This window comes from Antennarius striatus, chromosome 14, assembly GCF_040054535.1.
Source record: "Antennarius striatus isolate MH-2024 chromosome 14, ASM4005453v1, whole genome shotgun sequence".
NCBI classification, from domain to species: domain Eukaryota; kingdom Metazoa; phylum Chordata; class Actinopteri; order Lophiiformes; family Antennariidae; genus Antennarius; species Antennarius striatus.
Genome location: NC_090789.1, coordinates 6,056,697 through 6,080,429, shown reverse-complemented (window position 1 = coordinate 6,080,429; position 23,733 = coordinate 6,056,697). Strand labels below are relative to the sequence as shown.

Below are 23,733 nucleotides of genomic sequence, written 5' to 3'. Positions count from 1 at the left end.
GAGGACGGAGCGTCGTTGCCATGGCACCGCCTGCCTGAGTCAGTACGGTTAAAACACGGCCACTCTTCTGGCTTCAGTGTGGGATGTTCATTCAGAATGTTAGCGCACACCGGCTGAACGCACCACTGGTTCGGTGTAACACCGCTCCGCTCCGCTCCGTCCCCGGGACGAAGCTTCACCATCAGCCGCGGGACGAGCTCCGCCGCGCACACCTGCGTCCGGATGGGAGTGGATGGCGGTACTTGGTGCCGCAGCTCCCCGTGCGCCCCCCCACCCACCCCCACCCCCTTCCATCGATTGCTTCATCTCATCTCGTGGTTCTACGGGGGAGCGCGCTAGTAAGCTGATTTAACCCGGGGAATGTGAATACCTCTCCGGGATTAGAAGGTTATTGGGTGAACAACAATGCCCCGGGGCTCAGTCCGGTACTCCCGGCTTTTGTTTGCGCCGTGGCCGACGCACGGTCCCTGGTCTCCCCGGGTTCATCCCCAGTAGCCGGACGACTGCCTCAGGACCCTGCGCCTTTCTTGGTCGCCCTCCCGGTGTGGATAGGGGTAATATGACTTCCTGGCTCCGCGGATACGGCTGCGTCCCTCTTGGTGTCCTGCTCTGCGTCTGGTCCGTCGCTGTCTGCACGGAAGCCGGTGAGTGGAGATTTATTAGGGCCAATTATGATGTAGTCAAGACATCAGCTCAACATCCTCTCTACACGTCTAACTATAAAGATAAATGCATAATCATAAAGATCTAATTCCAGAAGAAAAGTCTTTAAAGTTTTTTAATTTCACTATCCCTGTCATTATCAAGCGCTTAGATGCTCATCAACTCTTATTTATTCAATGCCAAACCTTTATTAAATCCCAAATGCAGGGCGCGCTGGAATCCACCACAGTAATCTCTTTTTTGAGCGCGTATTGATCAGCACTCATTAGAAGTTAAACGCTTCAACAAATCAGGAGAGTTCCACAGGCGAGGAGTGCTAATTGGAACAGAGTGATGTATTATGGGCTGTGAGTGATGCTTGGACCTGCAGGCTTTCTCTGTCCTACATTCCAACCTTGTAGCTCACTGACTCTGGGAAATTGGTTCTCAGCAGATAAATAATTTCAGTGATTCATTAATCCCACTACAGGGAGCCTCCAGGTCCATGTGGGGCTTTTTGTCACCCCTTAAAAATCTTCGGTTTTCATTTCCACTTTCTTTTGCTGCCAACGTGGCAAAAAAAAAAAAAAAAAAGCATCATACCCCCAGTGACTTGTAATAGTATCACTTCACTGACGCATTCATTTGCATTTATTTGACTGACTCATGATTTTGATGTTATCCATGTGTTTGTGTGGGTTGGTGTGGTGTGGGTATGTGTGGGTGACTGTGGGAAATTATCCATTCCGCCAGTCAAATAACCCAAGCACCTGTTCCCACACTGCTGTTTCTTCCACACATTTGGCTCACATGTAGTGAAGAGGCTATTATGAGATGCCAAGTGGTACTTCCATCATCTGAAGTGTGCATAAAATTTCTAAAACCTCCGCAGGGGCTGGACGGCGTGGCTAATAAGCATTGACACGCACAGTCTTTCGTTCTCTTTCTTATGCTAATCGGATTCTTCTTTTTATCCTATTTTTCATCTTGAGCTCATTGTCTTGTTTTTCTGTTCCTTCACATCTTTCCACCTCTTCTTCCTCACTCATCTTTTTCCAGGTGACAGCGCGTGTTGGTCTCCTGGCGTCTCAAGTTGCGTTGAGTGTCTCAGCCGTGGACCACAGTGTGCCTGGTGCTTCAAGGAGGTAAGAGCATCTGTGAAAGTAGGTGTTTGTGTGTGTGTGTGTTTGTGTGCAACAGACGGAGTAAAAAAAGATAACAAGGCCAACATTCAGCAGCATTTTTTCAACAATACACACCAAAGCTTTGATGCCACCCACTGATGTGGACATAATTTGTATGTTTGTGGTTAGAGGCCTGCCCTGTGACCTCTGTGAGTGCGTCTTTGCGTGTTTTCCATGTATGTTTTCTCTTGCGGGGGCTAAAACAGAACCACTTTCTATCCACATGTTTAGTCTGGATGCTCTCACCTCTCACTGCATTTCTGTCAAAGTGTGTGTTTGTATCTGTCTCTCCTTCTGGGTTAGGGTTTAGAGTTAGAGTCAGTCTGCTCTATAAAGTCTCCACCCCATATCAGCCTTGAGAAGCTATAAAAGCTCCAGCACTGCACCAGTCACAACAGACGAAGAGGCTAGACGAGACTGTAAACATGTGTGTGTTTAAAGGCTTCAGGTGTTTTCCCCACCGTCCTAAACCAAACTGACACCATTAAATGGATCTGGGCTCTCTGGTGTTCAAAAGCATTCTGACACCACCTGCCTAATCTCTGACACAGAAGGACAAGCAGTGATCATAAAGGAGACAGAATGCTTGTAAATGCGCAAACGCACATGTTGTTGTCAGCATCGGCAAGGAGGGAGTGATTGATATAAAAGGAATTATATTCCCCGGGATAGTCATAAATAAAACAAGTTTATTTGAACTTCCAAGTTTAGACTTTTTAATTTTTTTTTATTGAAGGCTTTGTTCTTGTTGTAACTCTCCCATAGCAATCAAAATTAATTGTACACTACATTGTTGCGGCATTTTAAAATGGATTTATAGGAATCATTCCTGCTGTAAAACACACTTTCTATGGCATAACAGATGATCAGATTGGTTTATCTGATCATCCAATCTGATATCTGCGCTTTTCCTTTCCACTGTGATTTCATACCTAAAGGGGAGATGAGCATATGGATGAGTAAACATCAACGGGGAATCTCTTCCCGATACACTAAACTGATGAGTAACATCAGGGTCACATAATAAAATGCTAATGGTTCTTACTCACCATGAATCGATGCAAATGCCATCAAAACAGTAGAAACCAAAAGCAAAGCCGAAGAGGGTCATTGTGAAACAAACCTGCCTTATTTTCTCGGATGAAAGGATAAATAAAATGTTTTTAAAAGTTAATAAAGTGGGTGAAAGAATGCAGACATTAGAGGCTCTGTGCTCTGATGTGTCTGAGGTCCTATAGTTGTGAGTAGATGCACTATTAAAATGAGATTAAAGTAAAGTGAGGGCAACTTTCATTAACTTTCTCTCAACCATGTGTGATGTCCAGGACTTTCTGGATGGGGTGGGCCCAAGCCAACGCTGTGACCTACCACTGAATCTTCTCAGCAGGGGTTGTGAGGCAGAATTTATGGAGCAGTCAGAGGTCAAAGTGGAGGTCAATGCCACTATCAGCAGCACGCAGGTGTCCCCACGAGACATCAGCATCACTCTCAGACCAGGTAGACAATGGACACCTACAAGTTCAACTCAATGGAGGGTCTATGAGAGGAGCCTGTTTCTTATTTTTTTTAATGTCTGACGAAGGATGTCACTTTGTTTGTCTTCCTTTTGTGTGTGTGTGTGTGTGTGTGTGTGTGTGTGTGTGTGTGTGTGTGTGTGTGTGCGTGCGTGCGTGCGTGCGTGCGTGCGTGTGTGTGTGTGTGTATGTTCAGGTTCAGAGGCCAGCATCATGGTAGCTGTGAAGCAGCTGGAGCGTTACCCTGTGGATCTTTACTATCTGGTCGATGTATCAGCATCCATGCAGGAAAATCTCGATCATGTAAGTGGATCAGACAAAAAAGATCCTCCTCTATCCCACTGTTATTTCTTCACACCGAAAAAACAAAGGCTGATGCAGCTCCAACATGGGATTTTACAGAGTGTAACACAGCAACATATGTGTTGCATCGTCTCCTCAATTTGAAAACATTTCTTCTTTTTTGAATTAACTACTAATTCCCACGACCTGATTTTAAATCTCCGGTTTATACAGATTGTTGAGATATGAAACAGGGAACAGTCCTGCTGTGAACGTGCTGTGTGAAAGAGATTAGTGATGCTCTTGATGAGACAATACTAACTTATACTTCTAAAGGAAAGAGAATATTACCCGTGTTTAATCCAAATTAAACTTTTTACATGAGCTCCCACATGGTTTTTAACATAATTTAGTCTAATATCACCATTGAGATTTTGAGATGGTAGTTTTACAGCACAAGTGTTGAATTTCTCTTTGTCTCAATATCTCAATATCATCGCTGTGTCTCTATCAATTAGTTCTTCTTCTCTTACCTTCTTTCTGTTTCCTGTCGTGCAGCTGAAGACGGTGGGCGTGGCTCTGTCTCTTCGGATGACGGAACACTCCTCAGACCTTTGGCTTGGTTTTGGTTCGTTCGTGGACAAACCCGTCTCCCCTTACATCAACGTCCATCCCTCCAAGATCAGCAACCCTTGCAGGTAAAAAAATACATATTTGTGTATTGGATTAATGATGCTGGAAAAACACTTTTCACCTTTTTGTAGATCTTCTCCCACTTCTTTAAAAAGTGCATTATTTAAACTCATTCAATCTTCATGACATGCTGTGTATGTCAGTAGAGAGGCATGAATTAAACTCCAACTTATCTGGAGCACAGATGACCATCGTGAGGCGGTACAGAGTTCTCCTTATAATAGCCGAAAATTGTTGTGGGGAGACAAAAAATATATTCAAAGATATTTTTGTAAACAGGCAGAAATTATTCAGATGTTAGCAGTATTGTTAAAATGCACCTGGAGTCAGAAACAACCTTTTTTTTCTCTTCTGTTCTTCTGGAGCTCTGAACTGCTGAATATTGTAATTAAATCTGACGTATTCTCTCTGTTTGTCCTGCCAGTGATTATGAGATCCGCTGTCGTCCAGCCCATGGATTCCACCACGTCTTAACCATGACAGGAAATATGAGTGAGTTCACACGAGTCATCAAACGCCAGCGCATCTCTGGAAACATGGATACGCCTGAGGGGGGGCTGGATGCTATGCTGCAAGCTGCTGTCTGCCAGGTGATGTAGTTCAAGTTCTACATGTCTGCAACTAAGAGAAAGAGTTCCTTGAATACATTCTGAAAAATGAAGTATAACACCAAATTATGTAGCATGCCTGCGTTCTGGTGAATGGAGCCCTTATTCTGGGAGAATGGTGGCACTCTGAATCTGCAGTGGATATTACCACTGGAATCCCGCTAAGTAATGACACCACCACTGGGCTATGGCAGACACACACACACAAACACACACACACATGGATGCTTATACTAGGGCTGCAGGAGGGCTGTGAGTCACAGCATACAGGGGGCCTTGAGTAACTCGTCTGCAGGGAAACACCACGGTGGTCATGACTCTAGAAATAGAATCTCCATTATGTCAGGCCTACTTATAAACTCACTGGGTTTCCTAAAATACACACACTCGCACACACAGGCTCACATAGACCCACTTCTTTGGCGCACTCTATGACGAGTCACAGACATAAAAGAATGAGACTGTGACTCGTGGAGGACTGCTGTTGCTTTTCCTTTGATTGGGAATTACAGCAGAGCAGCTCACCACGAGAACTGATGCAGTTAAGAGGAGTGTAACACTTTAATTTATAGTTTCTTACCACATCTGTAAACATAAAACACACACATCATGTATGTGTAACCGGTTGTAGGGTGGTTATATAGGCAAATAAAATCCAAAAAATAGAATCAAATAGAATTATTACATCTTCTCCATATTTTTTTTTTTTTTTTTAGAGAGCAGTGGGTTGGCGAAAGGAGGCTAAACGTCTTTTGCTCCTGATGACCGACCAACCGTCTCACCTGGCACTCGACAGCCGCCTGGCAGGAATTGTCGTGCCGCACGACGGAGGGTGTCACCTGGAAAACAACGTCTACACGGAGAGCACGAGGATGGTAAGGGAGAGATCACGCGTAAAGGAATCTTGTGTAGCTGCATTCATTAAAGATCACAGTTCACTTGTCATATTGTGTAAATAAAAGCATGAATGCTTGTGGAAGGAGCAGATTATTTACTTTCTTGCTGACTGTTAGATGAGAAGCTATTACCACATTCCAAGAAGAGAGATTTCCTCATTTCTGAGCTCTAGTCCCCAATAAAAAACAGCTTGTCTTGTTTTGGGGTTGTTTGTATTAAATTCTAAGGTTTTTTCCCTCTCTATAAACTAGCTGTGTGTTTTCTTTATTTCCAATCTGCTGGTTTTCTCTTTTCAGGATCATCCTAGTGTTGGTCAGCTATCTGATAAGCTGCTTGAAAATCACATCTACTCCATTTTCGCTGTAGAGAAGCAGCAGTACCAGTGGTATGAGGTAGCGTCTGCACACAACAACATATGCCCACATACAAAAGTGAGAAAACAAATTTCTTACATGCCTTAGCTTTGAGTCATCGCCTGTTCTGGTCACATGCACATGCATGACAGTGAATTCCTGCTAGCTTCATTACAAGCTGGTGTAGTTTTAGTGAAGTCATTCTGTTTCCAACAATTTAAAAGAGAATTAAAGCATTACTTCATCTCTCTCTGCATTTTCAGGAGTTGGTACGACTGCTGCCCGGCTCCTATCTGGGAAAATTAGGCCTCTTCCAGGCTCCAAACCTCATTGAGTTGGTGGTAGATACATACAAGGTACAGAGCACTCACCTTCCTCTGCAAAGTTCAAGAATAACTTTTATTCCTGAGTTTCAGATCCTATTTTCATTCCCTCAATGAACTATTTATTCTTTAGATTGCAAAGAGAAGGATAGGGGTCATGTGAAAGGTGAGAGGAGGGAACCCAGCAGCACAGCAGGAGTTTATAAGATCAGTAACCAGCTCAGAGGTGATGAGGCCTTCGTCTCCTGGTACTGAAGCAACATGGACTCTGGTTTTAGTTAGCATTAATGATGCTATCTGACCACTGACATGTTGCTGTTTGGAGAAAGGAAGCCCCACAAGTAGTGATACTACCTGCCATTTCCACAATGTTTAGAAAATCCAATTCAAATTTTAATTTTAAACTTGGGAAAAGAGAAAACTTTTTTAATAGAGACTTTTTTTGTAGCTGAGGACCAGTGAAACAAAGTTGAGTAGTAGGTTATGGAGGGGTAAGGCATGCATGTATTTGTGTGTGTGTGTGTGTGTGTGTGTGTGTGTGTGTGTGTGTGTGTGTGTGTGTGTGTGTGTGTGTGTGTGTGTGTGTGTGTGTGTCTGTGTGTGGGGTTCATTGAGTTGGCAGCAGCCTTAACTATAATCTTGCCCGAGGCACAGCGCTCCATTGTTTCTATCCAGAATCTGCCGAATCCACAGATCCGGGTGCACATCCTTGTATATGTGCACCCGCTCACACACACACATACCCAGACTCACACACACACAGACACACACGCACACACACACCCGTGTAGAGCCTGAACAGAAGCTGACATTATAATAGCTATCAGATCCCCACGGGAAACCATGTGTCCTAATCATGGGGAACACAAAGATGCTATTTTTGTCCCCACCTCCTTGTTCCCATAGACACCCCCTCCTCCCCTGTATTTCAGAAAAAGGGACAACAATGACGGCTTTCTGGGGACATGTGACGACTTTAATTAATCAAACTTTCTCTTTCTGTTTGTCTTTGTCACACAGATTATACTCACTTTTAATCTCTTTTTAACGTCATTCTTCCCACTCTCTTTTCTCACTGGTTTTAAATATATCTTAATCCAAGATGGCAAACATAATGCTGCTTTTTCATCTCTTTGAACCCATGCTGCGTCCAGAGGTTGCTGTCGCAGGTGGAGGTGTCCGTGTCAGTTGAGGACAAGGCTGTCAGCAGGTACTGGGTGTCTGTACTGCCTCTGTGTCCTGATGGATCCACGGATAAAGGCCAGACATGCTCAGGGGTGAAGCCCAACCAGACGGTAAACACGCAGAGCTAATGCGCGGTATCAAATCCCAAGATCACATAAATGTTACCTGTATTTATGTATCAAAAAAACCTCTGGAAGGCATCACAGACGTTTTAACGTTGGTTATAGGCTTACTTTGAAGCATATAAACACACACACTTACACTGAGAACTAAAGATTTGGTAAATAATCTCATTTTAGGGGATTACAGGCTGTGTTTAACAAGGAAACATTTCCACATGATTCTTTAAACCCTTACCTTGTCTGATATGTTGGGCTATGAAGAAACAAATAGCTTATTTCTAATAAGAAATAGGTCACTGCCCCCCCCCCGTTGCTTTCATACCTGCTCCATTAATCCAATGAAAGCAAATCCCTAAATAGCTACAAGGCTACAGAGAGCTTATTTGGATACTTCCCAATTACATACAGGAACTTTTCTGCCAGTTATAGTAAATTATAGAAGAGTCTACTGTCAAAAAATGTTCCACTAATTACTGCATTTGAAGAAATTCTCGATCTCTGCTTGCTTAACCTCTGAAACTCTTAACTTTGTTGAACACCAAGATGCCTAATCACTTCTCTGTTGTTTCTCCATTCTACAAAAATCCTTTTATTCGTGGTTAAATTCAAATGAAAGTGCTCACACTTACCATCTTCCTGCAAATTCAAAGCTTTGCCGCAGTTTTCCAACCACATCAGAGGAACGATTTTTTTTTTTTTTGGTTCATTTCACTTCAGTGCAGCTGATTGTTATTAAGATCCTGAAATAGATGGCCATAAAAATATCTCTCCTAAGAGAGGTTATTTATTTTGTCTCATTCTGTTCAGACATACATCAGGAGTTTAGTGAATTTATGTTTCTAGTTCAGTTTATCTAGAATTGAATATAAATATCAGACAATTTAGAAATAAATTTACCACATGTATGTTATATATCCTGGTAAGATCTTTAATGTAAGATTGAGGGATATCTCTCATCTTTATTATTCTGAACTAAATCTACCAGTGGTCATGTAGTTTTGCAGGTTTTTGCTATTGGATGAATGTGGACCTGGTGCCAAATAAAAACCTCAAATGAAATCAGAATTCATCCTATGAAATATGATTAAACATCCCTCGGTGAGTTATGATATTGTTTGTTTCTCCATGCAGGTCTACTTCAACATCACAATTGGCCTGCGCTCTTGTCCTGACGGTGGTGAAGATGAAGATGTGAAAGTATTTGTTCGCCCTGTGGGCTACAACGAATCCACCGTTGTTAGGATTCACTCTAAATGCAGCTGCAGCTGCGGACCAGGAAAGCGCTGCAATGATGACAGCCAATCAGAATGCAGCCGAATACGAGAAAGCCCCAATCAGGAGCAGAGGCCAGATGGTGGAATAATTACGGACTCAAACAGAGATTCACACTGGCGTTGCAGAGCTAATGGGTCTGATGTGGACTGCAGTGGTCGGGGAGTGTGTGAGTGTGGGAGGTGTGTGTGTGAGCAGGGCAGGCTTGGTGCAGTATATGGGAAATACTGCGAAATAGACAACTTCTCCTGCCCGTACCAAGGCGGTGTGGTGTGTGGAGGTGAGGGGGGGGGGCGCACTGCAAAAATAATCACCCAAAAAGTACCCAACAAGCACTAGACGAGCCCTTTTGATTCTGTAACACCCTTTCCTCCTGTGTCTCTTTGTCCTTCTCAGGGCGGGGTGTGTGTCTTCTAGGTGAATGTGTGTGCGAGGACAGCTGGACAGGTGATAGCTGCGGATGTCCCATCTCAAAGGACACCTGCCAGTCAGCTGACGGTTTGCTTTGCAGCGGGCGTGGCAGATGTGTATGTGGCAAGTGTGTGTGTGATGACCCCGTACGCTCCGGAGACTTCTGTGAAAGATGCCCCGCCTGCCAGAGCACCTGCCAATCATACTGGTACTTGTCAGTTTCTATCGCTACGAGAGACGTGATGCTTTCTTGTACCTTCAGAACTTTGTAGATCAAGTTGATGCGAATGTATTCTGTCTTGTGTCTGGTAGGAAGTGTGTGGACTGCCATCTATCTCATGGTCTCGCACAAAAAGAGGCGGGATACTGCAACAACACCTGTTCCTCATTGGTGAGCTTCACGGCCAATCTATCAGGTACACTGGTTTTAATTGTGTTTAATTGTCTGCATTTAGTGTAGGATTTATTCATTGATTTTCATCTGCAGGGTGACTTGGTTACTAAAGAAACTGAACACCAGGTTTAAACTCTCCTCTGATTGAAACCTTCATTTGTGTTGCATCTCAGGCCACACCCACCTGTGATGTCATGTGTGCTCACATGTCTTTAGGCTTGCATGAGCGTCACATGATCATGGTGAGAAGTTGAACCACAGGGGGTCAAGAAAAGAATATTTTCAACAGGTGTTCAATAATTCTTTAAAGCTTTGTTTCGATTAGAAAAGACGTTTATAGCGTTCTGCAGAATATTTTTGAGATATACAGTATGAGCCTCTTGCCAGGAGGCCCCATCATGACCTCATGTCCTATAGGAGGGTTTGATTTAATTATAAGAATAACATAAAATATAAGAATAACATAAAATAAATTGTGTCTGTCAGTCTGCTGTTAGTGGACAGTGCAGCACAGAACTTTTACCAAAAACAGCTTCCTGTTGCAGCTGGAAACCATTGAATAAGGAAATGAAAGACAGTGAGCATCAAGAGACAAACTCTGTAGAGTTTTTGTTGTTGCAGTTTTTGGATAAGCAGCTATGTTTTTAATGCACTGGTTTTTCTGTTTGTGTCTGTGTCCTCAGGTCACACCGGGGATCAGTGGATTCAGTGTCTGTACATCAGTAATGACGGCTGTCGCTATCTGTTTCAAACAAGCACACAGGCTGGTCAGACCCAGATTCACATTAACACAAGACCGGGTATGATGTCAACACACACACACACACACACACACACACACACACACACACACACACACACACACACACACACACACAGACACACATAATTATATAATTTAAGTGTTAGAGTTCATCCCACCTCTGATTTTTGGAACAGCACTCCTCATTGTACCCCCCCCTCCCGCCCCCTCCAGATTTTCCCCTCTCCTTCTCACCCCCCCCCCCCACCCAATGGGACATTCTCTTCCTGTTTCCACCCACTCCTCCTTCATGGACTAGGAGCCAGGTCTCCATGGTAACCCTATTACAAAATGTCAGAGCCTTCTTTGAGCTCTTTGTGTTGAGTGAAGAGCGGGGTCACCCACACACGCAGCCCAGCTGATACACAACCAGCTGACTGTTCAGCATCACTGGCACAGCTGCTACTGACCAAGGTGTGGGACCTGATTTTACTTAGGCATTATTTTTAAGGCATTTTACAATCTAGCCTTCCATCCATCAATCAATCAATCAATTAATCCATCCATCCATCCATCCATCCATCAAATCCACCGTGGACAAGTCTCCACTTCCTTGCAGGGGCAACACATTGAAACACAAACAGCCAGTCTCACTCATATTCACACAGTTGGACAATTTAGAGTCACCAATTCATCTGTATGGAATGTTTTTGGACTGTCTGAGGACCCTGGAGGATATGCAAAGTCCACACAGGTATTAAATTGGAACCCAAACCTGTCTTACTGTCTGGCAGCAGTGCTACCCACTATGTCTAGTATCATTTGTACAAATGATGTAGAATTATCTTTCTTAATGAAGTGATTTTTAATAAGAAACCACCCACCGGGTTCTTTTCTGAATAACAAACATACATGTTGCTTAGTATTTACTTTTACTTCATTATGATTTTACATGAAGGACTTCTCCTTTAATATTATTATCATTTTGTTTTGGTTTTAAAAGAAAAGATTACTTATTTCACCACTGCTGTCCTTGTATTTCTATCTTTGTGACATTTTAAACTTTGCACAAATAGAGTCATGAGGAACCTCCTGCAGCTGCATCTGTGTGTCTTTCTACTTGCTTATACGGTGTTTAGTTGAATATAAATAAGCAAGTAGTGGTTGATGCTGCAGGTCTGTCTTTTTGGATGTATTCCCTGTTGTACTGAAGACTTTTACCACAGTGAACCCTTATGTTTCTGTCCACAGAGTGTGCCAGCAGCACCCGGTTGGTAGGAACATTCCTCAGTGTTTGCGCTCTGACTGTTCTATCTGGCCTGGTGGTTGTAGCTGTGTCCCGTCTGCTGCTGCAGAAGAGAGGCCGGTCGCCAGGGGGCGCTGCTGAAGGTGGAGGATACCACTGCACTGGAAAGGTTCGTCAAATGTGTTGGAAGAGACCGTTTCCAGACCAGGGTTTTAATTCGAGGCTGATGTATACACAACGCTTTTTATTTTTTAATTTTTTTTGTATATATTTATTTATGTGTACAAATAGCTGAATTCCCAGCTCACTGTCTCTACCACATAGTGATTTGGAAAGTTGTAATCATGCAAAGCATCTTTGGAGGAAGAAGAAGTTATTGATTTTAGCATTTAGGATTTTCCAGAAAGATTTATGCCTACAAGTTGTTTTTTAATACCTTCATTTATTTCTTCACATCCTCAAGATCATCATAATGATGCTGCAGATTATATTTTGTGTCACATCTGATACATCTCTTTATTATCTTAAGTATTCTACTATTTACTGCATTGCTCCAACACATTTGTCTTTTTCTTATTAGTGACCTTAGGTTAAATTTTTATATCCCATGAAGTATACTTTTCTACTTTATCTGAAGCTGAAACTTTATTCATTTCATGAAATCCACCTAAAAGGAACTCTTGATATTATTTAACATTTTTTGTGTAATCTCAGCTTTAGTGACACATTTTAAACAGGAATTGTAACGATCATTTTCTGTGTGTATTTTTCTGTCATCTTTTAGGACCTGTCATACATCCCCACAACCAATGAGAAGACAGTTACCTACAGGAGGGATCGTCCACCTGACCGCCCTCTGGAGATGCATGTGCAGGTCCCCAAGTTGCCCCTTGGTGACCCCTGGCTCTACTAGGCAGAGTTCAAAGGTCAAGTTCAGATGGAAGCCAGAGACCTTTTAAGGGAGAAATGACTTAAGGCTTCTTTCTTGTCTCATAACTTTCATAACCCTTGAAACAAGGATACAATAATAGTCAACCTAACTATGAAGCCTCCATCGGATCAGATTTATGAATCAACTGACTGTCAGTGACGAATGAGGCCAGTATCCTGGAAATTGAAATGAAACAGCACAAGTCTCTCTCCTCCTTTTTTAAGGTGGCCTCTTATTCTACAGGGTCAAGGGTCATCACTCCTCATGTTTTAGCCATGCAGCAAATAATTTATTTGTGTGTGTGTGTGTGTGTGTGTGTGTGTGTGTGTGTGTGTGTGTGTGTGTGTGTGTGTGTGTGTGTGTGTGTGTGTGTGTGTGTCTCTGTGTGTCTGTGTGTCTGTGTGTCTGTGTTCTATTTATGATTTTATAGTAAAACACTACATGTTTTTGGTTGTGTGGCCATGTGATTCCAACCGTGCTATCTTTCTGTGTTTGTCTGCCCCCTAGTGGTTTAATATTGCCAAGACATTTTTCTCCTTAGCTACACAATATTTCCTTGCATTATTGGATCACCTATAAGCCAATAACTTTTATTTCTACAATTTGAGGGAGTTTTTTGTGTTGTTTTTTTTATAATATTCAATTTTTGTTAACCAATCAACTGCATTGCAAATTGCAAATTTTCTTTTATGTCATTTTTCATCACAATAAGTGAATGCATAGTTTCATCTGATGTGGTTAGACTTGAACTAGGACTATTTTTTGCATTATACTACTGAAAACTAAGAGAAGCACAAGAGATGTACTGGTCAGTGTGAAATAGTTCGCTCTCTGTTTGGCATTAAAAAGCATGTAGGCATGCATTTGAACATGATGTATCAAATCCACTACACTGGAAAAACCCATGGCTGAAAGTTAACTTTTTAAAAAATGCTAACAACTAACAAGAAACTGTATCGTCACGCCTGTACATGTCCCTAAGTTGAAAAAAAATACACCCCTCATAATGACAGTTGCATGTCACCTTGTAAGACTTCTACTTGGCTAATCCTGTTCCTCTTTGTTATTCGTATTTAATGCAATATTGTTTACAGCAATACCTGCTCTATTTCACTGAGTCAGAAACACTAATGATTATTTATTGTGATTTTTTTTAATTTATGTTGATTGTGCATCATAAAGCATGATCTCAGTCTCTAATCAAGAGATAACTCAGCAATAAATTAATAATCATCTCATCTAACCGGACACCGAGTTTCGGGTAACAGCAGCACTTTTTCATTTTTGCTGTCATTAAATGTGACTAGTTGTGTGGGCATGAATATTTTGTCTTCTTTTTCATGATTTTTGGAGTCCTCTTCAGTATTTCTGTACCAGCAGGTCTTTTTTGTTATTTGAATTAAAAGCGACAGGCCTTGTGTGTGTTAGTGCCATTGAATATATTTTTTTAAAAACTCAATTATTATTTCTATGGCAGCCTCAAATGAGGGAATCTATTATCAACCCAAATTTTAATGGATTAAGTCTTTTTGTCAACTCACTTTTTGTTTGTCAATGAGGCAAAGCTTTTTGTTTGTTTAGGGGTTTCTTTTTATATACAGTATGTGTTTATATATCTTCTGATATTCTGATACAACAAAATGTACAAAATGATGAAAATGTGACCGACCCTTGCGGTCCAGGAAGCGACTGACTGTGTGGACTGAACACTAGGTGGAGATGCACTAAAGGGTGACTGTTTCTGATCATTCTATACATTTACAGTACATCTAGTCATTTAGTATACACTCTCATCCAAAGCGACCCACACAATCAATCCATCAATTGTAATTCTAATTATTTGAAACAATAAGCAAGTTTCAACAATTGTGTTAATATAGTTTATGATCTTTTTTACTTCAAAGCAGATGGATAATTATTCCAAACCCTGATCAGGAAAATGTTTTCCTAAAGTCTGCTATAACATTAAGTAGAACTGATTGAAATTTTGATTTATTTTATTTTATTTAATGGTACATGTCTGTAATAACAATTAATGTTCTGATGCAAAAGTAGGTTTGCACCAAAATAAATTATTGCAAAGCAAATCATAACCGTCAATATTGAAAACACACTCAAATATACATTTCAGATGTCTGATAAAAACACTGAATAATTCTAGTCGTCAGTGGTATTTTCCAGGTCTAAATGATTAAATACAAGAACTGCTGTGATGCAACTGGGTTGCAGTTGATCTGCTGGGCTTCAGTAAAAATGCAAGTTCAAATTTGAATACGCCCTTAATGCAGTTGACTTATTTAGGTCAGTCACAATTAGGAAAGATCATTGTTTTAGTTGGGGGGTTTTTAATTCACAATGTTAAAGCAACAATTTAAAGCAATTTAATGCTCATAAAACTAACTAACTCATGACAGAACTTATACATCGTAAAAACTGTTGTCTTTTCATATTGACTAATATTTCCACATTACCTTTTACCAGAAATTAAAACTACAACACATTTCGTACACACAGCAGGCATTCAAGAAATAACAAGGTTAATGGATACCTGTGTCCCAATAGCTCTTAACAATGCCCCTGATCAAAAGGTCAAACAAGGAATAAAATATATCCAGAACTTGCCCTGATATATTTACGCAACTTATAACTGTGGCAAGACGACCTAAAGTTAGATATTAACAATTTAAACAAACACATATTAAACCATTCTAATCTAAAATTATTTACCCATGCATTAAATTTAGACTCATGTCAACAAGAAGCTCACAGACCTAAAAGGCTATGAAATAAAAGGTGTATGAATAAATTACGCGCATTTAACATGTTTAAAACGGTTGTTTGAGAAACGGAAGATTAAAAAAAAATACATAAAAAGAAGGCTGCAAACAGATGAGGTAAGGACACGTTGTTGATTCACAGCTTAAGTTTATAAAGTGCCATTTGTGAGTGTCAGAGAAAGAAAGAAAACACTCCTTGCAGGCTGGTGCAGTGTAATCAAACTCCACGTGTTACTTTGTTTGTGTTTATCTTTGCAAAAGATTCCCCCGCACTCAGGTCCTTGGTGCTGTGGGCTGCGTCACGCACATGTCCCACCGGAGACTGGCTCGGACTCCCGGACAGACTGTTGTCCGTGTCGCTGCTCCCTTTACCGAGTCCCACTTCTCCTCCCTCCTCTGATCCGTCTGCGTTGTGCGTCCTGGCGTGTTTGCTGAGGTGATCAGAGCGCATGAATCGTTTGTGGCAAACGGAACACTCGAATCGTTTCTCCCCGGTGTGTGTGCGCAGATGGCGCTGCAGCTCGTCGGAGCGCGTAAAGCGTTTCCCACAGAAGAGCCAGTTGCAGACAAACGGTCTTTCTCCAGTGTGCCAGCGCAGGTGCGCCTTCAGGTGAGACGTCTTGCCGTAAACTTTCCCACAACCCGGGATGTGGCAGTTGTGCAAGCCTCTCCGCCGTGGGCTCGACCCGCCCTGGCCAAGGCTTTCCGCTTCGTGGCAGTTCGGACAGTCGCATGTGGCTCTGCCGGAGTAGCGCCGCGACGAGGAGCGGGACGACGCGGGCAGAGAAATGACGGGATTTCCTGTCATCGCGGGTATCCCTGTCGTCGCGGGTTCGGTGTATGGAGCCGAGACAGGTGGCCTAAAGCCGTCAAACAGGTGTTGTGCGGATGGGAGCAGGTGCTGAGAGGCACCGGGGCTGAAGGTGGGGCTGTAGTCAGTGCTGTAGCCGCCCAGGGGGGAAGGTAACCCGCCCGGGCTCTGCGTGTCAACCCAATTAGTTCCCATGTCCCACCAAGCAGAGGAGCTGTTATTGACATCCCCCACGGGCTTGAACCACGATTCGTAGGGGTGTGTGTGCATCCTCGGATAAATCCCAGCTATGCTTTCCATCGAGGAGGGGAATTTCGTCAGAAACACTGACCTCTGTGTGCGCGCTGGATCCGGGACACTGTTGTCCAAAGGCACGGGGGTCTGGTGCATCGAATAATCATTTCCAAAGGAAGAGTTGGTTGAAGTTAGTGAGAAAGCACTGGAGATCTCCGTCAACCCGGTCCCGCTACTCCTGGAGTCCCCAGAGGGGGCTCCGAGTGAAGTGATGCACGGACCCAAGTTTCCGACACCTGGGGCGCCTCCCATCCACGGATGAAACCCCTTGACGAGTCCCGGTGCTCCATCGGAAAGAGCAGGGGAGCATGACGGGCTGGAGTCGCCTATTCTGCTGCAGGTGGCTGCCAGCATAGCGAGCGGAGTGCTGCCGAGCCGAGGCTCCTCCTGTGGGGAACATTCAAACATTGAGGCCCGTCAATAGAGTCATGTCTTACCATGACGCGCGTAAAAACGCGCGCTAAAACTAAAGGATTGTGTTTTTGACACATCGGCGCAAAAACACAAAAACACATCCAAACTCTGTTTTCCTAAATGTAATAAGGGTCACGCATCACAAAGGAGACGCCTCTGATTTGGATCATTAACAGACGACGGGGTGTGTATCAAAATATTTTAAACAGGTAAACTTTTTCATGCTGTGAAGATCTCGTTGTTGGATGAATCACAGCACAAATAGAGGCATCCTAAAATCAAATACACACATTCCTTCCACTTAAATGAAGATTTAATTGCAATTATATGCAATTATTATATAAGATTTTTATTTTATCCTACGGACACTTTCGGAGCGAAAACATGCGACGGAGAAAATTACATACAAGTATGAAGTGTTCCCTGTAGACATTTTGAATGAACCCTATAGAAGTTCTTTTTTTTTTTTTTTTAAATTGTAACAACTTTGACAGTTTCCTTAAAAATCAAGTAAATAAATTGAGACGTAAACGTACCCCTAACAGTGAAGCAGCCATGGCTTGTGCTGTGTATTATCTTCGGATAAGCGTGTGTCTTTACGCGTTCGGGGATACGGAGCGTCTCCGCGTCCTCTCTGCTTTAGTAGTAGTTAGGTTCTTCTTCGTGACTTTGATCTGTCACGGAGAGCCAGACGACCAATCACAGACCAGCTTCAGACTGTAAACATTTGCGCAGGGGGGGTGGTCATAAAATTGAAAAGTGAGCTCTTGCAAGTTGGGCATTAATCAAAAAACCTGACTTGTGGACACCGGCAGCTCCTATAACACCAGTGGCGCCTCTTTTAACTCCAAACTACTGGTTGTGCTGTATTAGAATTGTGAGTGTCATAATTTAGTAAGGAATATAAATATAGGAAGCAGTTCATTCGAATTGATTAGAAATTCTGAAACGGGACAAAATGCAAAACCCCTACCGTGTAAAATTGCAATCACACATTTAAAATTTTTGGATGAGAATTAACAGTTTTTCAACTGGGAGCGCAGTCATACTGTTCAATTAAACTGAGCTGATACAAATTCGTGTTAAATTTAAATTTCATGGGTGAATTCAGTTATAAGAGAACCATCTCTCCTTCCGTGTGCGTTACTTTACGCAATTAAGATATTTGATATTTTTTCTTACATATTTTTGCGATAAATTTAACAAGAAACATGTCGCACAAAAGAAACAGATCTTTGATTTTTGGGCTACCTCCTAAAACATCAGATATAGCTCAAAACTGTTGCTTGACCTGTGCGACATTCATAATATGACAACTATCATTAACTAACCTTTTTTCTGAAGGGTGGAGGTTTGACATCATCTTGCTATAAAGATTTCTAAAAGTAGCCAATTCACTGAGTGATCATTAATTTAATTCGGTATGCATAATGAAAAACTAACAGGAGACACATTTTTACAGCAGAAATCTATAAGATGCTGTGGTGCAAAATGCCTGCAGACATTCTCCAAACGCCTTGCGCAAATGAAGGACAAGCTTGTCAGAATTTTTTAGGCATTTAAAAAAAACCCGTCTATGACAATGGAACCGGTTGAAACACCTGTGCTTGGCTCCATGTATTCCAGGGTCACGTGACTCAAAACCTTTTCATGACTTTAAAATTCTAAACAATGAACAATTTTTCATGCAAACGCGAGATTGACCTGCCTGTATGTTTTCAAGTTTGAAGGGCATGAAGGAACTCATTGTGTCATAACCAACACTAGTACTTCAACATAGAACCCTAAACTGACTGGACAAAGCTTTTATTTCCCAGTGGACGGAAGAGTTCAACTCTAGTATGTTTAGACCCACCTGCCCGGTTTGTCAGGCAGAAAAGTTCATTTCAGCACCACGTCCCGGTGTTTCTTTACTGATGGAGAGGAAGAGGCTGATGAATGAGAGGTTGGCCCAGGCCATCCCATCCTGTCCCTGGGGCGTTTCCAGTCAGCTCAGGGGTAGGGAGGGGAGGACACCACCACTGCCTCATCAATTTCATCTCATTCAACACAAAACAAATGTTGGCTCTTTAAGCAACACCTCTTCCTGTGCTCATCTCAGACTGAACTCACTGAGAGGGATGACTACAGGTAAAAAGGTAATCCTCTCATGCATGGCTAACCAATGTGCTGACACCTGGCCTGGAATTAATCCCGAACAATCCGTGGCTAATTAATATATTAGCAGGGTAGAAAGGAGCTTTTCATTTGAATTTCAAATGTAATAAAGCAGCAGGTATTAATAAATTCCCTTCATTTGTTTTATATTAAATGAGCCCCTGCTTTGTTTTCGTCTCTCTTGTTCAACAACCACATCGAATGAAGTCCAGTGAAGCAAAATCTTACATGGAAAGATTAATCATATCCTACATCCATTCATCACCCTCACGTAACCTGCTGACCCACCATTCACAGCTGGTCACTGACAGTCAGCAAGATGAAGCAGTTTTCAGCTATTTCTCATATGTCATGGAGTCATAATGAAGACTATGCATATATATATATATATATATATATATATATATATATATATATATATATATATATATATATATATATATATATATATATATATATATATATATATATATATATATATATATACTGAGTGTAGACTGAGTGTAGATATCATGGGGTTTTTTTTGGCTGACTGGTAAACTAACATATTTAAAACCTATAATAAAGTAGAAGAAAATTATATATATATATATATATATATATATATATATATATATATATATATATATATATATATATATATATATATATATATATATATATATATATATATATATATAATCAGTTTTTTTTTTCATAGTTTGTCTGGCACCTTGCTTATTCCTTTATCTATAAAAAAATTTTAAACTCAGAATTACACCCACAAATTCTCATGAAAAGTTGCTTTAGTGTGGATATATTTGGGTATGATTTTGTCAGGCCACACACAGTATTACACACCTCCCACGAGGTGAGATAAAATCACAGGCTCCCACACTGCCGGCCTCCCCTCTCTCCCCCGCAGCCTGAGGCATATGCCGAATGCACTGGTGGATTTTACAGTAGACCATCTTGCCATCCTCACGAGCCACCCAAACAGCTGTCCCTCCTTTAGATGAATTCTTTTCCCACACTGAAAGTGTGTGTGTGTGTGTGTGTATCTGTGTGTGTGTGTGTGAGTGTGCGTGCGTGCATGTGTGTGCGCGTGTGCTTTTAAAAAGGCCTCCAATGAAACCCTGTCTGAGCGCCAGCCTGCTCCTTTAACGATGATAATGACCACATTATCACGCACCATCGAACGTCAACAAAAAAAGATTGTCGTGTGCTTTCCATTCACTGTGTGGGCACTGAGACAGAAAAAACAGAGAGAAAAGACTGAAATAAAGATCTGGCACTTCTCGGGGGAGATGTATGGGTGAAGTATTTTATTTCTCCTTGGTGTTTTCCTCAACTCCTCTTTTGTTGGTGGAGCATAGTTGCAGTGATCCAGAGGGCAGGGCAGCCATCTTGGTCAGCTGCCCTGCTGAGACAATTAGCTAGAGAATCAGAGAGTCAAAAGACAAGCTGCTAAACACAACACAAAAAATATTCATCACAACGAGGGGGTAGGCCGATCACCTTGTTGAAAAGAAAGGGGGGAAAAGCATGTTACAGATTCTGTGTAGTCCTGTGGTGCTTTTTTTTTTTTTTAAACAATGTTTGATGTCATGATTCTTCTTATTCTCGCCCTCCCGCCTCCCCCATGGATTGGTGCTGCACTTACTTCTCTTTCCCCCTAATTGTCTTGTTAAATGAAGGCTGTCAAGTATCAAAAGTGTCAATTTTAATCTCAGTCAGTTGTGGTTTCTTAAAATTTAGCAGTTTGCGTTTTAAGAAAATGATGTGGGATATATATATTCAGTTCCAAAACTAGATATGACAAAAACAACGCTAAATAAAATCTCCTTTCATTCATCAGGTGACGCAACCAGAGATAACGTTTTACACAATTAGAACGTATCACATTTCGTATTGACATGGCACAAGCAGTAGTCCTGCTCCGAATGAAATCACACAAACTCGTGAGGTTTTTAACCGGGCTTTCGTTGAGGCTCATTTCAGGTCAGTCCATTATCGTGATGTCACTTTCCTCCACATCTGGATGGAGTCCTGTCAGCACTGCCTATTTCTTATTCTTTTTGCCCACTGTTAGTCTATTAAACCTGAGGATGAGCTCTAAAGCTTTAGCTGCTGTTGATAGCTTGCATAGTTGCATTCAGCTTGAATTCAGTTGCTTAAAAAGGATTTTAACCTTTCCAACTGCAGACATAATTACCCACACATTAAAAGTAATTTATTTAAATTTTTCATGCAGAATAGTCCACCTGTGTGCTAAAAGATGATCACTGAAATCAAGTTAATCGGTTCATGTTTTAAGCTTCACAGGGATGGAGAATTACACTGGTCATTTACCACTAAAACACCGAAGCTCTATTTCAGTATTTTCCTTTGCATATACAGTATGTTTCTGCTTTTGCCATTTGGTTTCAGGAATAGCCTGGAACAATCATGACAAAGAATTTTATTTTCATCAAGATATTAAAAATATATACTTTTTAAAATTCTTATGTTTGGCATGAATGTTGAAAAATCTTCAAAAATATTCAGACTTCAAATAGTTACAAGACAAAAAAATGTTTGTGTGTATCTTCTTCGTCTCTTCCGACTGAAGATGATCTTTGACAGACAGACAAAAATTCTTTAAAAAAAAAACTTTTTTAAATTGGCCATTCAAACAAATTTTGAAGGACAAAGTCATCTAGGTGAGCTATGTGTGAGGATGTGCCTGGAGCAGCTCCTTCTTGACTTCCTGTAATTACTGCGTGGAGAGGTCACCTCCGCTGTTTGTCAGCACAGTGGTGATGGACTGTTGGGGCAGCAGAGCTGGAAAAACTTGTTTGGGGTCTTGTTGTGAAAACCTTTACCCAAACAATTTACAACATCTCCTTCAAAGAATGTGCTGCAGACTTTCTGAAAAAACAAATCCAGTTTCTGCGACACTATTGGTGCCTGGACTTGAATTCTTCAAGTAGAATCCGGTGATTGATTCACACGGGACATACTCACATGTAAGTCGAGTTACTCACGAGGACCGAGTGGGGACAGTTGGTTAATTTCCCTCAAGTATAGAATGTTTCTGTGCTGAGCACACAGGAACCTCCTAGTGAGTCACAAGCCCTTATATCAACACAAGAGTCAAACGCTTAAGCATCCCAGTCATGTAAAATCATTTGCCTCAGTGCAGTAATGCACAAAAAATGGAACAATTTGTACGACCTGCATGTTTTGACATTCTGTATTCTACACTTGACACTGAACTGAATATGATATACATACAGTATTAACAATATCAAGTAGTTTCAGCTTTTAAGAAATAGATTTTGGATATTTAGTTCATTATCAGATGTTTTATCTAAAGGTCGGTTTGAGATTATCAGCGTGAATTATCAGTGTGAATATATTTTTATTCTGTTCATATTTGAACAATAACACATTCATATCATATTTATTACCCTATTGTTAGATGGTTATGATTTCACCTGAAAACAGTTCTTTCTAAATTAGTTGGTCTGTTTGTCAGTGGCATTGTGGAAAATTCACTGACTGGATTTTAATCAAAACGTCATCAAGTTCTAAGGAGGTCAACCTCATCTGTATGCTGGGGTCACAGAGGGCATCTCTCATCAGTGTATCTGTTCAACAGACTGGGGTTATCCTGGCCAGTGTAATTACACCATTCATTCACATTCATGTATACAGTACATCTACATACACCAGCCAACATGACATGAAGGGATGGATTCATGGGTAGGAGAAGAGAGGCCTCTGCTGAGTGTGTGTCGGCTACAAGTTTGGGCTGAAGGTGACTTGAAATTGCACTTCATGAGTGGCATCTCTCTTATTCTCTTGGTTACACACACATACACTCAGACACACACTTACACACACATATGCACACGCAAGCACTCTTGATGGATGCCGTGAGTTTAAGTCATACATCACAGAGGTCATTTAACCTGCCAACACATATGCTGCCTCCGATCTCAGACAGGGAGGAAGAGGTGGAGACTAGAGTTGAGAGATTTATAAAGGCAGGGAGGGGGATATGCAGGGTGAGGGGGGGAGAAGGATGGCGATTAGTAACTGAGAGACAGTAAAGTGGAATCTTTTGCCTGTCCATCAACTTTAGTTTTTTTCCCTTTAACTACTGAAACTGACAGTGTTGATTTACACCTAGCTGCCATTCTGTGTACCAAAGTATCAACCAAATATATCTGAAGAAGTCTTCGTTCATTTCTAGAAAAAAAAAAGACGTGACATTTTAATCAATGTTGTTCAAACTAGTGCATTGCTAGTTCTAAGTAAGTGACATGTAAGTAGTCGTCAGTGCATGAGGACAGAAAGCAGGTATTTATTCAAATATTGTAATTTCCAAATCATTTCATTGATGTTTGTGAGGTGTGTGTTATCTCACCCACTGAGCCTATGTATGTTGAATGCTGATCAATAACTTTTATCCTGTCCCATTTCACCCTTTTGACTTTTGACTGCCCCATTTTAAT

General features: G+C 41.5%; 2 protein-coding genes across 2 annotated transcripts; one reads left to right on the top strand and one right to left on the bottom strand.

Annotated features, from left to right (window-relative positions):
* The first annotated feature begins 21 nt into the window (after nt 1-21).
* On the top strand, nt 22-14,219 carry itgb8 (integrin, beta 8). The gene is made up of 16 exons (XM_068333815.1): nt 22-644; nt 1,702-1,787; nt 3,152-3,323; nt 3,537-3,643; nt 4,181-4,320; nt 4,740-4,905; nt 5,640-5,798; nt 6,117-6,212; nt 6,437-6,529; nt 7,651-7,791; nt 8,935-9,355; nt 9,472-9,694; nt 9,799-9,902; nt 10,564-10,680; nt 11,874-12,037; nt 12,653-14,219. Exons 1-16 carry the CDS (start codon nt 560-562, stop codon nt 12,779-12,781), a joined length of 2,403 nt encoding a protein of 800 aa, XP_068189916.1. The 5' UTR covers nt 22-559; the 3' UTR covers nt 12,782-14,219.
* Nucleotides 14,220-14,342: 123 nt separating this feature from the next.
* On the bottom strand, nt 14,343-17,696 carry sp8a (sp8 transcription factor a). Its single transcript, XM_068333816.1, has 2 exons — nt 17,632-17,696; nt 14,343-17,068 (listed from the first exon to the last, which is right to left on the bottom strand). Exons 1-2 carry the CDS (start codon nt 17,650-17,652, stop codon nt 15,794-15,796), a joined length of 1,296 nt encoding a protein of 431 aa, XP_068189917.1. The 5' UTR covers nt 17,653-17,696; the 3' UTR covers nt 14,343-15,793.
* Between the last annotated feature and the right edge of the window lie 6,037 nt (nt 17,697-23,733).